General features: G+C 38.8%; 2 protein-coding genes across 2 annotated transcripts; one reads left to right on the top strand and one right to left on the bottom strand.

Annotated features, from left to right (window-relative positions):
- The first annotated feature begins 8,414 nt into the window (after positions 1-8,414).
- On the top strand, positions 8,415-11,049 carry LOC130688287 (BOS complex subunit ncln-like). Its single transcript, XM_057511266.2, has 12 exons — positions 8,415-8,666; positions 8,746-8,936; positions 9,007-9,151; positions 9,233-9,327; positions 9,408-9,491; positions 9,553-9,768; positions 9,838-9,945; positions 10,016-10,159; positions 10,223-10,372; positions 10,440-10,663; positions 10,725-10,803; positions 10,884-11,049. The coding sequence occupies exons 1-12, from the start codon at positions 8,501-8,503 to the stop codon at positions 10,944-10,946; spliced, it is 1,665 nt and encodes a 554-aa protein (XP_057367249.1). The 5' UTR covers positions 8,415-8,500; the 3' UTR covers positions 10,947-11,049.
- LOC130688746 (stomatin-like protein stl-1) lies at positions 11,038-12,975 on the bottom strand. The gene is made up of 7 exons (XM_057511773.2): positions 12,901-12,975; positions 12,692-12,748; positions 12,392-12,626; positions 12,080-12,328; positions 11,861-12,016; positions 11,675-11,790; positions 11,038-11,501 (listed from the first exon to the last, which is right to left on the bottom strand). The coding sequence occupies exons 2-7, from the start codon at positions 12,737-12,739 to the stop codon at positions 11,229-11,231; spliced, it is 1,077 nt and encodes a 358-aa protein (XP_057367756.1). The 5' UTR covers positions 12,740-12,748; positions 12,901-12,975; the 3' UTR covers positions 11,038-11,228.
- Between the last annotated feature and the right edge of the window lie 96 nt (positions 12,976-13,071).

The raw sequence follows: 13,071 nt of genomic DNA, 5'->3' as shown, positions 1-13,071 counted from the left end.
AGTGTAGAAAATGGCTGGCTGCAGGGTGGTCAAAAAAAAAAAAGAAAAAAAAAATATATTAAGCAGACAAAATGGTTTTGAACAGCACATTCGTCTGGCTATTCTTATTTACTTCTATTGAGCTGTTGGAAACGTATACGCACGGACCCACCACACGCACGCGGTGAACGAGTACCGCCGTAATGAGCTTTCTCTTCTTCTTAAGAACATTTTTTTTCTTCTTCTTCTTTTTGAAATTTAAAAATTTGGAATCCACCATCGTGTGTTGCACGTCTGAAAGGAGAACAGCCCTAAAGCCATACTTATGAAACAAAATTCTTGCTTCTCTTTCACGAAAGAATATATGGATGGTAATAGACTATAGTAGAAAGGGAAAAGAAGAACCATAAATAACAGCCCGCTTTCAACTTGTTGCTTTTTTTGTGTGTGTGTTCGGTCTCAGCAAGTCTTTCTCTCTCTTTGACGGCGTATGTGTTGCTTTTTCTACTTATCTTTTATCCCATAGAAACGTCGGCAATGTTGGCCTTGGCCCCACGAAAATAGCGGATTCCAACAAGTCAAAATAAACAATTTTCTCCTCTTTTTTTATTTTGATCCGACATTGAATCGAAAGACACCGCGACGTAGTCTGCAATATCGACCGCAAAGACGGTGTTCAAACGTAGAGTCTCACGCATCGATTCGGTAATACAACGGTATGGTATTGGCTGCATGTTGGCCTACAATGCCACGTCTAGGCTTGTGTACTGAACAGAGAATGGTGAGATTGAAATTCGGCTTCTGCTTCCATGTTATTCTTGCCTGTCTGATCCATTTGTCATCGACGCGTATAACAAAGCGATGGATTGTCAATGCAACGCTGCGACAAAGAATTCCAATCTTGGAGACTTGGATGACAAACGCGCACACAACAATAACATCCCTCTTCTTTTCTATCGCAGTCCGGAAGTGATACCCGACTCGAGATAAAAATGGACCACAGAAGGAAGAGAAAGCTATTGTAAAGAAAGACTTGGAAGACAAGGGGGGAAAGAAAATAAAATGAATAGGGGGGGGGAGAAGGACAATCTCAAAGCGTTCCTGGTGGTTTTATCGTTATGCAGGAATCGCATACATTATGTTAGGTTGAGAATGCCCGTACCACAGTGTGTAAGAGAGGAATATGCGGGTCCTTTTCTCGGTATCCGTTTTTTTTTTCTATGTGTCTCTTACATTTTCGTTGTTCTTCCTGGCCAACAGCAGTGCACTCATCTGTCTCCCGTCTTCTTTGAAATCAATGGCAGCGGCTTCGTATGCAAAGCCTCGATCAAGTCGATATGTAGAATCGACGGATGCGGGACTGCCATCCGAGAGCCAAGATGGAGCGACATATCTCTCCATGTGCGTATGTACTGCTCTCTGCAGTTCTTCATAGTGTTGCAGACGCTGCATAGAATTATGACATGAATAAAGCGCAGCCGCAAGCTGCACGGTCATCCAAATGTGACGTCACGCTATCAGTTTATCGGCAGAAGACATGAAACGCGTTCAAGGAGACATCAGCGAACTGAATGATTCGCATCCAGCCAGTAGAAGAGAAAAAAAATAATAAATATTTTTTATGCCCGCACTTTACAACCAAGACAGAAAAGACGGAATCATCATTCAACCAAATAGGGTTATATAGCTTGATAACATTTTTATGGTTCTTCGCTTGTTGTATGAGCACTCGGCGAAAAATTTGGCAGGAATTCCAACGCACGGAATCGTATAGTATGTCATACATTATTCGACGGAGCCTATTACGGTTGATGCATTCCGTGCAATAAGTGCATCAACCATAAACGTATATTTATTGCCTCGATGCACGTGATTCTCCTTTGCATCTATAGACCACACCTCAGCATCATCACAACTGTATCCTATCCATACAAAGAGAACACAAGCTATATAGTTTATGCATGCAAATCAAAGCATCACTGTGTGACGATAGCATCAGTCCCGCTGGGTTACACGCACGCAATACGAACAGTTGACTATAAAACTATATTGTGTAAGTCCTTTGGATAAAGAAAATATATTTTTACGCCAATCCAAACATCAAAGACAGCATGCTTGTATGTATATATATTTTTTTATCCTCGTGAGCGATTTTCTGAAAAAGAAAAATGCAAAATATGTTTATTTGTAGGAAGCTACGTATTAATGTAAATAATAGCGTAACGATGAAACGGAGGCATTTTTTTTTGGACGCAACGACCTTACGTGAATCAAATTTACTATCTGTCTGAGCTGCCGAGGTCATTTTTCTTTGAAAGAAATAGGCGTATACCCCGACAAGGGCGTGCCCAGCATTTTTCAGTCGGCTGTCAGTCAGTTGATTCCGACGAAAGTGACCTCCGTAATTTAGGTTGAACTAAATATGTATGCGTACTCTTACACATTAAATAGCCGATGGGCAAAGGACTTTTTTATGCATCCAGAACGAGATTCGACGTTGTTTTATGATAATAGACTGGGTTACACACAGCAGAGTGCATTTCAAAACATTCAAATGATAAACTTCAAATGAAAAAAAAAAAGCAATTATCCAGTATGGTGGTGCAATTATTCGTGGTGAATGTCTACCCTCCTTTTCCCATTACTATTTCACCCGGATAGACCGGATGCATTATTTTCGATTACTTTTAAGCTCAAACGAATTTTTGAAAAAGGAATTTAATAATTTGAACTCAAGTTGCGTCTGACCAATAAAATGCATCCAATGTATTCTGGAATGCAGGGGATTTTTTTTTTCATTCATAAACTATAAGAACTGCTTACGTACTCAACTATGCGTGTTTACATCGCATAACTTTCCCAGTCATGAAACTGTGCCTTTGCACGCTTTCACGCTGAAACTTTGATTTAAAAAAAAGAAGTAAAAAACCGACAAACCGTAGATATCTTGGCTGTATGTTGAACAGCAAAAGAAAATAGCCTTTTGAAAAAAAAAAAAAAATAAACCGTCTGTTCATCGTCGTTGATCATCTATTTCCGAGCGTCAACATTCCGTATGCAGTTTGTATAGTACGCTGTGTATATTCTCATAACGTTGGAATGCGCCGGAGGATTTTTTTTTTTCCTTCTTTTCTTTTTTTTTTCAACTTGAATGATTTATTGTGGGGATTTGAGAAAAAGAGGCGAGATGGATAAAGGTGAAGGATAAGCGAGAAACAGGGGGTACTTGTGTGCAAGGTGTCGTTACACGCGCACCGGACGGGTTTTGAGGTGCCGTCCGCATAGTCGAAGGACGTATAGAAAAGATGCAACGGATGGCGCATATTATCGTTTTCTTTTTTGCTTAAAATTCGTTTCACAGAAGATGATGGCTAGGGAGGCGACGTACAAACGGCTTTCAAAAGTGCGCATCCCAATTTGTTCTTTTCCATCGTGTTGGCCAACGGCTAAACTGTGCACCAATGATCCATCAAGTGTACGGGAGAAAATGCGCTATACATGACGTGTTATTGACCAACATCGTACTACACGTCCGATAATTTATATTTACATATTATTCCCATCTAACTCTAGTCTATTTTCTCACCACAGACACCCAATTAAGAACAGTAGAAGCATAGATTACCTCAAGGTAATTCTTGAAAAAGAAATGGTGCTAATTTTTCATAAAATTATCAGTTCTAGATGGTCCTTTTTCGTTTTGGGTGTTTCCAGTATTCGTTGCTGATTGCACTGTGATGCCAAAACCAACCCAATCAGTGACTCGTTCAAATTTTCTCTCTTAAATTACTTGGCTTCTTTACAATGCCGTTCATTCTATCCTCTTTTACAACACTGTTATGTTTGACGTAGAAATATTAAATAGCAAAACTTGTATTCTCGTTATTCTAGTTTTCCTGGAATATTAAAGGAGCGAGAATAGTTTTTCTTTGGATTAAGCCCGTACAAGATTTCAAACAGAACAACAAGAAGGTGATGATAAAAGAGTCCACAAAATTTTTGTCCAGTCATTGAAGGGTAGGAAGGCAAAAGCAGCAGCAAAAATGTCTATAATAACAAAAGCTGAAGTGTATACGTGTACAGAAAGAAAAGAAAATGAAAAAAAGGGGCAAGGCGCGGGTGACATCGAAGATTTCGAACCGCTGTATAGAATTGAGTTGTCACGAATTCGAGAGGCCAACAATGCCGCGAGCTTATTGCGTTGTCGTTATCACGAGCTCGTTCCCACAGCGGCGCTATATAACTAATCATTTGTGTATTATTATCATTTTTTTCCCCTTTTCTTTGGCAAGGGTCTATCTATCACAATGGTTTTTCTCGTCATACTTCTTTATTATCTCTTCCTTTTATAGTATTTTTTTTTTTGTTTCTTTCTTATTTTTTTTTTTTTCACAACAAAGACGGTAAACAAATAAAACACCTTGGAAAAGCTGGAACGCATAGCCCGATGGCAACGGCCGTGTAATGGTGAAAGGCGACGCCTGCGTGCTGTGCCGCACAATAGTAAAGTCGTCCACGGGCATCGGGATACCGAACAGAGCGTGTAATTGAAGTCTCCCTCCCCAAAAAGGACGAATCAGGTTTTTATATCCCAGCGCCATTGGATACGCGGGTCGAGTGGTGCAGCTCCAATTGACATCATCATTTATACGATTCCCGTTTTTTTATATTTATATCTATACTTTCTTGTTGCTACTGTCTTTGTACGTTAACCCCTCTCTATTTGATTGCCAAAAGCGAATTTTTTTTTATTGACTTGTTATGATTTCTCTAGACTGTTTCCGATATATCTAACAGGCGCGGCAGTTGTTCTTGATACCTTCTGACATAATGTCGCGGAACTTGTTGGCAGTTTTGAAAGCTCATTCTGGTTATGAATATCATCAAAGGTGAAATCCAGTCGAAAGATACCTGATGCATGAATTTATTTCGTTTGTTGTTGGGATGTCTCTGCGTTTTCTTTGTCGTCTATTTCTCGTCATTCGCAGTTATTAATCACCGTAGAATGGATGATCTTTTCAATAAAAATCTAAAACATTTTCGTTGTGACGAAAAAAGTTATTCATGATCTCCCATCGACCATAAAAAGCTGACAAACTAATCAAAAACTGGAAGCAACAAGCCAGTTGAAACCAACCGCCATGACCACAAGTATAGGCGCATTAAATATTTGTGTTAAATAGAAGAAGAAGCTAAAAACAGTTGAATTGGCTGCGAACGAATAACGTTTGTATCCGTTAGGTGCCATTTTATTATCTTAATTCTTTTTTTAGTGCCACGAACTGCGACGAAATTCTTTATCTTTGTTTCGCTGTTCGTGTTTGTTTGAGTCTCCATTCCAAACAATAGCTCTTTCTTTGCGGGTGAAAAGCGGCTCATAATAAAGAAGTTGTCGTTATTTATCAATGCCCTCTGTACAATTTAAAGCCTTACCAACAAGTGTACGGAAAAACATAAAAAAAACAAACATAAGAAATAGTTAAGAACAAAAGGACAAGAGTACCGGATCGCGAGTCAAAGTTGCCTGCTCCATTTAAAACGAGTTTAGAAACGGGAAAAGAAAATGCTGAAATGCGATCAAATCTAGATTTTTAATTGGATAAAAAAAATGAATATTTCATATGAAGAGGAAAGCGGTATAGAGTGCGTCTGTTAACTAGCAAATTATTGTGTTGAAAACAACCTGACAGACGCAGACTGCTCAAGTGGTAGCAGACTCTTCAAATGCTGCATGCTGTTTTCTTATGCGGCATTTATTCCATCTTTACCTTGATAGTTAAAAGCTGCCGCGAATATTTTAATTGGTAGCCATCGCGAAGTACAACTGCGAGTTTTTATCAAAAACCAGTAAAATTAATGGGAGTCTTGCGTCTGGTATGGCGACGGACCAGACCATCCAGATGGAAAATTTGATGATAACGAATTCATCTAATTTTTTTTTCTTGTTAAAGCTCTGTCGGTATGCAGAGCTGAGTTGAGTTATGAGAACAGAAACAGTGTCTGTTACAAATAAAATTTCTTTCCAGCTGACGATAGCGATTGGCTATAAATCTTTTTATTTTTCTTAATATCGTGCATTTTTCCCTTTTAAGCCCCAGTCGTATATGCATTATTAAAATTTTATTCGCTTAAGAGGAGAAAATGCTGCACTTTTCAAGCTGAGTGCGCTACATTACGAATCAAAATATAAGGCAGATAAACGCAAGCAATGGAATGAATAATTCATTGCTAAGGTCCGGATTTCTGCCGACTACGTTGCACGGATGCAGTAACAACCTGTTAAATGGATATACGGTACACTATCCAAAAGAGAACTGAATCCATTTTCAAACTTGTGAGTTAGACTTGTGCAATGGCGATTTACTTGGATGAACATGTCAATTCCTATCATAAACCAATGCCTCTTCATTCCGTCGGCTCACTGAGCGTGAAGGGTGTGGTCCGGTCGAGTAGTCATCTCCCTAGAATTCTTTTCTCACTTCCTCTCTTTCTGTTTCTTTCTTCGTTCCACCATCGTTGTCACATCTCTATATTCGGCTTCCTTTGATCGATTGAATTCAATGAAATGGTTGCCATTCTGAAACCCATCAAGACGAAACCCACTGACTGTCTTGTTGTGTGACAAAATGTGGTTCCCTTATATCATGCCGTAATAACAGACCTGTACGTCATTGGATTGGAAAAAAAAACGAATACCGAAAGGATCCGGTTGCATTGTCACTATTGGCTATTGCCGCTTGATGAACCCGACGAATAATAAGCTCTCGGAGAAAGTTTTGTCACCAATCTCGGCCTAACAATCGCATCTTGAGTTTCAGCGTCAACATTATTATTTTCTTGTTGGTTCAACCGAACAGCTAGCGCTTCACGGTTGGTTGGGTAATCATTTCAACAATACTTTTGAATAGAGTATAAAATAAATAAATTACAATGAAACCGTCCAATGCTCAATTGAATAGCGTATTGATGTAACGGAGGACGACGCAATATCTAAGAATGTTAAGGGCTATTGGCGGCACTGAAAGCAAAGTTCCGAAACAAATGCAAGATTTACATTGCGCAGCGCGATTCTAACCCCTAAAGGATCAAGTAAGAGAAAAAACAAAACAGCAACATATTTTTATTGGAATTTCTGAAAAGGCATTCTGAAAATAATGGGAGGCAAAGTAAAAAAAAAAAAAAAGGAGAGGACTGAACCTGACAAACCCTTTCAAATATTCAAAAAATAAAGGGAAAAACAATGAGCCGCCGGAGCTTTTGACAGCTGACATAGTACGCGGGTCTTACAAAAATGAAGTTTCAAAGAAAAGAAAGTGGAAACGACTCAATGTTGATTACAAGGGAATTACCCGATTCCCGTTTTCTCCCCCCGTGAAGTGCTCGAAGCGCGTTTACTTACATTGTAATAGCCGCAATTATCATGAACAGAAAAAAAGGGAAGCCAATAATCATTGTTGCCTCGAGTCACACGTCTCGCCGTCATAACATCGTTTTCTATTAACGGCTGCTGACTTTGATGGTGCACGGGAACAAGAACTCGTCACCGGAGGCGTCTAACAGTTGCAAACGTTGATGATGATAACATCCACTATTCGCATTCGTTTCTATTACTCTCCGCTTCGCCTTCCACCGCTTATCTACCCGTTTCATTTTATTTTAGGAACCCCGATCTCATATGGTAATCTTTTCATTCACAATTTTGCTATAGACAAGTGAAATGCAAAAAACAATAAGAAAATAATAATAAATAAGTAAACGAAAGATAACTTTCGTTGGAGTAAAGCTGTCTGCATGGTACCAGTCAGGCTAATATTATTGCATCCAATTAGTAATCCTGTTGTTTTTCACTTACAGGGAAAACAGGAAAAGCGTAGGAGGTAAAGACTTATGAGTGGGAGAATCGTTTTCTTTACTGTACAACAGCAAGCCTTCCTTTCGTATAAGATTTTGGTGTGTAAAAGTTTCGTACATCCAACCAGAGAGTATATAAGCATTGGTATTCTCGTTGGGTACGTACACAGCGTACGTCCCTTCCAGCCTAAGCCGTTCACATTGGTAAATGAGCAAGAAGTTTAAAAAAATCAACGAGAAATGTTTAAATCTTATGTACTTAATTCTGTATCTTCACGCGAGGCAAAACACAATTCTACAGTCTTGTGTGCATTGTCTTGGAGTTACCAACTCCTGGGACGTTTCCTCTGACATTTAAATAAATTTTGTTTGCTGCGCTAAGGACCTGTACCTCGTAAAATCAAGTTATCGTATATTACTTTTGGCCTATCACGTGACCTTTTACCTTTAGTAATTTAGTCCTGTTTTTTGTTTGTTTGTCTATTGTTTCCTTTTAATCGATTAACAAGAAGTATTAAACAAACTGGCTTCGTTGCAATCCAACATGGCATCGCCCTAGCAGAAAGCGTTGTATCTCAAAGATAGTTATAGAACAATCGATCGCAATTTTTCCCTCGAGTTATTCAGAACCCCATTTCTTTCTCCGGATTATATTTGTTAACTTATTAAAATGTGGCTAGATCAAGTGAATGAGATTTCAGAAATATTTCGCTATTCTCTTCCGTACTACATTGCTGTGCTCCTACCTATTCTGATAATTCTTTCACCAGCGGATGCAGCAACAGAGTTCCCTGTTTACCGGCTTCAGCATTTTGACCTACAAGGAGTAAAGTATGGTAAGAAATGTGCATGTTCTGCTTTTTGCACATAAAGATAAAATACAATGAAGTTAAAATTCTTATTTTGTGTTTTCAGGCTCAAGAAGTTCAACCCTCAACTTTGAAGCTCGATCTATAGACACTAGACTTCCTGCTAGAAAATGTGTAATTCTAATGATAAACGAATTCAGCCCCAGTAGATTCAGGGAACTTATAAATGAAGGTGTTGGTGCATTGTTAATAATAATTCCTTCAGACCTAGAATCATTATCGAATGATGTGAGAGAGGTGAAACACTTCCTTATTCTTTTCAGATTTCATGTACCCTCTCTAATTGAATTGAATTTTGTTGCCCCAGAACATACTGGACATGGAGAAGTTTCTTCTTAGTCAAGAAATTGCAATTCCTGTCTATTTTACCCATCACTCTCATCAAATTGAGGAAATGTATGCAAGTGTCAGGGAAAGCACCAGCAAAGACAGTGCTTCTTCTGCAGCCCAGGGTTTGGACATTTGCTAGCCTGTTCAATATTCATGTTACATCCATCCTATTGAGATACAAAAATTTATTTTTGTTCTTCTAGCCCTTTTTGGAGCAATATCTGCAAATGGATACCAGCTTGCTGTCAATGGAAACTCAGCAAAACTATTGACAGATGTGCAGATCACTAACATCCAGGTAATAAAAATATTATATTATATATTTTTTTCCCCTCCAAAACAGCTCTGTCTCTTGTAAACATACTTTTAATTTCTTAGGGAAAACTGCCAGGTTTTGGAATAGAAGATCAATTGCCAACATTAGCTGTTGTGGCTCACTATGACTCATTTGGAGTGGCACCTGTAAGAATTCTAATTTCATGTATGAGTTCAATATTCAAGTAGTTAAACCTCGTTTTGTTAGGACTTATCATTTGGGGGCGATTCAAATGCTTCTGGTGTCGCGGCCCTACTCGAGCTAGTTCGATTGTTTTCGCGCCTGAGTTCACAACCTGGACAGAATGGTCTACCGCGTTTCAATTTAGTGTTTATCCTTACAGGAGGCGGAAAACTGAATTACCTTGGTTCTAAAAAGTTTTTGGAAGATCAAATCGATGGCATAGATGGCGGCCTTCTCCAAGTAAAAAAACAAAGCTATAAAACTGATCGGCCTTGTCTTTATGCACCATTATTTCTTCTTAACAATTAGGACACCGTCTTTGCCCTATGTCTGGACTCGCTCGGGAATGGCGAAGAATTAAATATTCATGTTTCAAAACCGCCAAAGGATGGGAGTAACAGCGGAGTATTCATTGAAGTACGTATTTATGCAGTATTATTAAAACTGGTGGCTGTTTTATTTAAATCAGTGATCATTTGTACTTCAGAATCTGAAAAAAAATGCAGCTTCCGTTGAATTACCTGTTAACATGATGCACAAGAAAATCAATTTAGCCGATGATTTTCTCGCCTGGGAACATGAGAGATACTCCATACGACGACTTACAGCAATGACCGCTTCCCATTTCAAGGTTCGGACAGAATTTTGCGTAATTAATCAGATTTGTTATTCAAATTTGTTTTTGATTTCCCAGATGGCGAGGTCTGACTTCCAGCATGGCACCATTCTCGATACAAAATCATCCGTTAATGTCTCCATTCTAGGACGTAATGTTCGACTATTAGCAGAAACTCTAGCAACACAGCTATATAACATCAGTGGACCGTTTTTTGTCGGAGACATGGTATTGGTCCCATGTTGCTTTTTCCTCGATGGTATCGCACGTAGTTATGCATCTGATCTCGTTTCAGGCTGTTTCGGAGGAAATGTTGGATGTTTGGATTACCTTACTTACTACGCAATCACGAAGTTCTTCGTCACTTAGTGGAAGTAACGCTAACACAGTAGTCAATATGCTTCAACAAACTATGCAGCGCTACTTAAGCGAAGTGAAGGCTTCCCATTTGACGGCAGACAAACGAGATCCCGAATTCGGATTCTACGATCAAACTAAAGGAATAATGACAGCCTACAGGTAAGCGACATAATATTTTGCAACTTGTAAGGGTTTTTTCCATAGATTTTTCTTACATTAGTGTGAAACCGGCAATCTTCGATCTTTTTCTCACAGCTACAATTGTTGCATACTTGGCGGTGGTTTACTTTGGCGTCCAGGTACGTAGTTAACCTTAGCCATAATCAAAATGGCATGGGTGTTCAAGAAATTTTCTACAGTATTTGCATTTCTTTTTCAGACATTCCATCAGCTATATGCTATTCTCAATACGAATCGATCAGCAAAAAGCAAATCTTCTTAGGCAATGTAGGATCATTAACAAATAGTTTTTAGCCACTACCTGTCCTCCTCCTAGTCTGCCATACAGAAGGAAAAGGAAAAATAAAAGTATGTTTGATTGCAAATTGAAACCAAACAGGCTTGCTATCTATTTTCCTTAAAACTTGCCGATGGCTAATGTACAAATTTATCTTTCTACTCCAATCGAAGTAATTAGCTTTTTTTGCCTATTCACGCCACATCAATGTTTAAATTTTTTTATACTGGATTTTGGTTGTATTAGTCGCTTCTGCTGCAAAAGGAATCAATGTTTGGGCTTATCATCATCGTCGCTGTAGTATTCGGCAAGTTGATCGACAGTGCGCCCATCTGGTTGGGATAGACCATGGCCAGGTGTGGTTGTGGGGTCATCAGATTTTCGAGCCAAAGTTTTGTACATGGTCATAGCCTGTCCGACCATTTGGGTGACATCGTTACAGGTGGCAGGGAGGATCAAAGTGTTGTTTGTTTTTGCTAATTGCTGAAAAGCAGCAACGTAAAGTTCTGCCACGTTCAACGATGCTGCATTCATGCCATTCTGTGAAAATTTAATGATGCATGTTATCAAAGAAGTAACAATCTATGAACACATCGAAACTGCTGAAATACTATGTTTGTAGGCTATACACACCTACCAACGCACCATTTGGAGTATGCAAGAAGTTAACTACGTGTAGTTGTAGTTAAAATAGATCAGTGGTAACACATTACCTTATTCTCGAGTGCTGCAGATAAAAGCTCCAAACTCTTAGCTCTCGCTTGGGCACGGGACAATAGTCCCTGTGCTTCACCCTGCGCTTGATTGATTTGTTCCTGCTGATCTCCCTCTGCAAAAGTTCCGTTATCAAACGTTTAAAGCTAAAGCTTGAAGTGAACAAGAAAACACACGTCACAGACCTGAGGCAAGGATCTTAGATCGCTTTTTCCCTTCTGCTACATTGATATCTGCCTCACGGATACCCTCTGATTCCAGAATAGCGGCTCTTTTCTTTCTTTCTGCTTCAACTTGCATCTGCATAGCTTCTTGCACACGTGCCGGAAGTTTGATATCACCTATAGAACCAATACTAAAGAACCTACACAAAAACCGAATATATATATTTTTTGGTTGCTTACGAATTTCATAACGCAGACAAGCAATTCCCCATGCCTCTGATGCTTTATTGATTGCTTCAACAATTCCCAAATTGAGGTTTTCTCTCTCTCGAAATACACTATCCAAATGGATTTTTCCAAGTTCTGATCTCATAGTAGTTTGGGCTAGTTGGGTGATGGCAAATTCTGCATCTTCTACACCATAGCTTGCTTTATAGGGATCAACAATTCTGAGATAAAGCACTCCATCAATGCTCAGTGTGACATTATCTGCAAACGTTAAACAATAATTAACATTACATAACAAATTTTTTTAGATTTTTAATAACAAACCTAAGGTGATTGCAGACTGCTGTGGGACATCAATTGCTATTTCTTTGAGACTTTGGACATATTTTATATTATCCAGAATTGGTATGAGGAAATTAAGTCCAGGTTTTAATATTTTATGAAACTTCCCCATGCGTTCCACAACCCAGGCCTCTTGCTGTGGGACAAATAGCATTACTGTGTTCAAAGGTGTTGAAGACCTCCATCGGACCGCAGTTTGATACATAAGTCGAGATCTCTGAAAGTGGTATCAATGTATGGATACGGATTGAATGAAATATCTTAATAATTTAATATAATTACCGGTACATGTGCTAGGCTTCTAACACTGGCTGTCATTACGGACATCATTTTGTATAACTTCAAAGCAGAAAAGGAAAGAAAAATGCCGTTTGCGAACGACGGCAATCGCGATGCAATGTTTTTATTGGAGAAAGAATGGGAGGTAAACAATTTGTTAAATTACGAATCCCAAACTTAGGTATCTAACTTAATATTTCTTACAAAAATACCGTCTGTACTGTGTATACGTCTGATGAAACCGGTGCTGCAATTTCTTCAGATTAACGATCCACCAGTATTAGCATAAATATTTTATCACGTTTTAAAATGTCCCAATTATTTAGTTAATATTTCTATGCAACGGTTTAAAAACTAAGATAACGATATGGAAGTTTGCATTT

The sequence above is a fragment of the Daphnia carinata genome, chromosome 7 (genome assembly GCF_022539665.2).
Source record: "Daphnia carinata strain CSIRO-1 chromosome 7, CSIRO_AGI_Dcar_HiC_V3, whole genome shotgun sequence".
NCBI classification, from domain to species: Eukaryota; Metazoa; Arthropoda; class Branchiopoda; order Diplostraca; family Daphniidae; genus Daphnia; species Daphnia carinata.
This window is presented reverse-complemented; position numbering and strand designations above follow the sequence as displayed.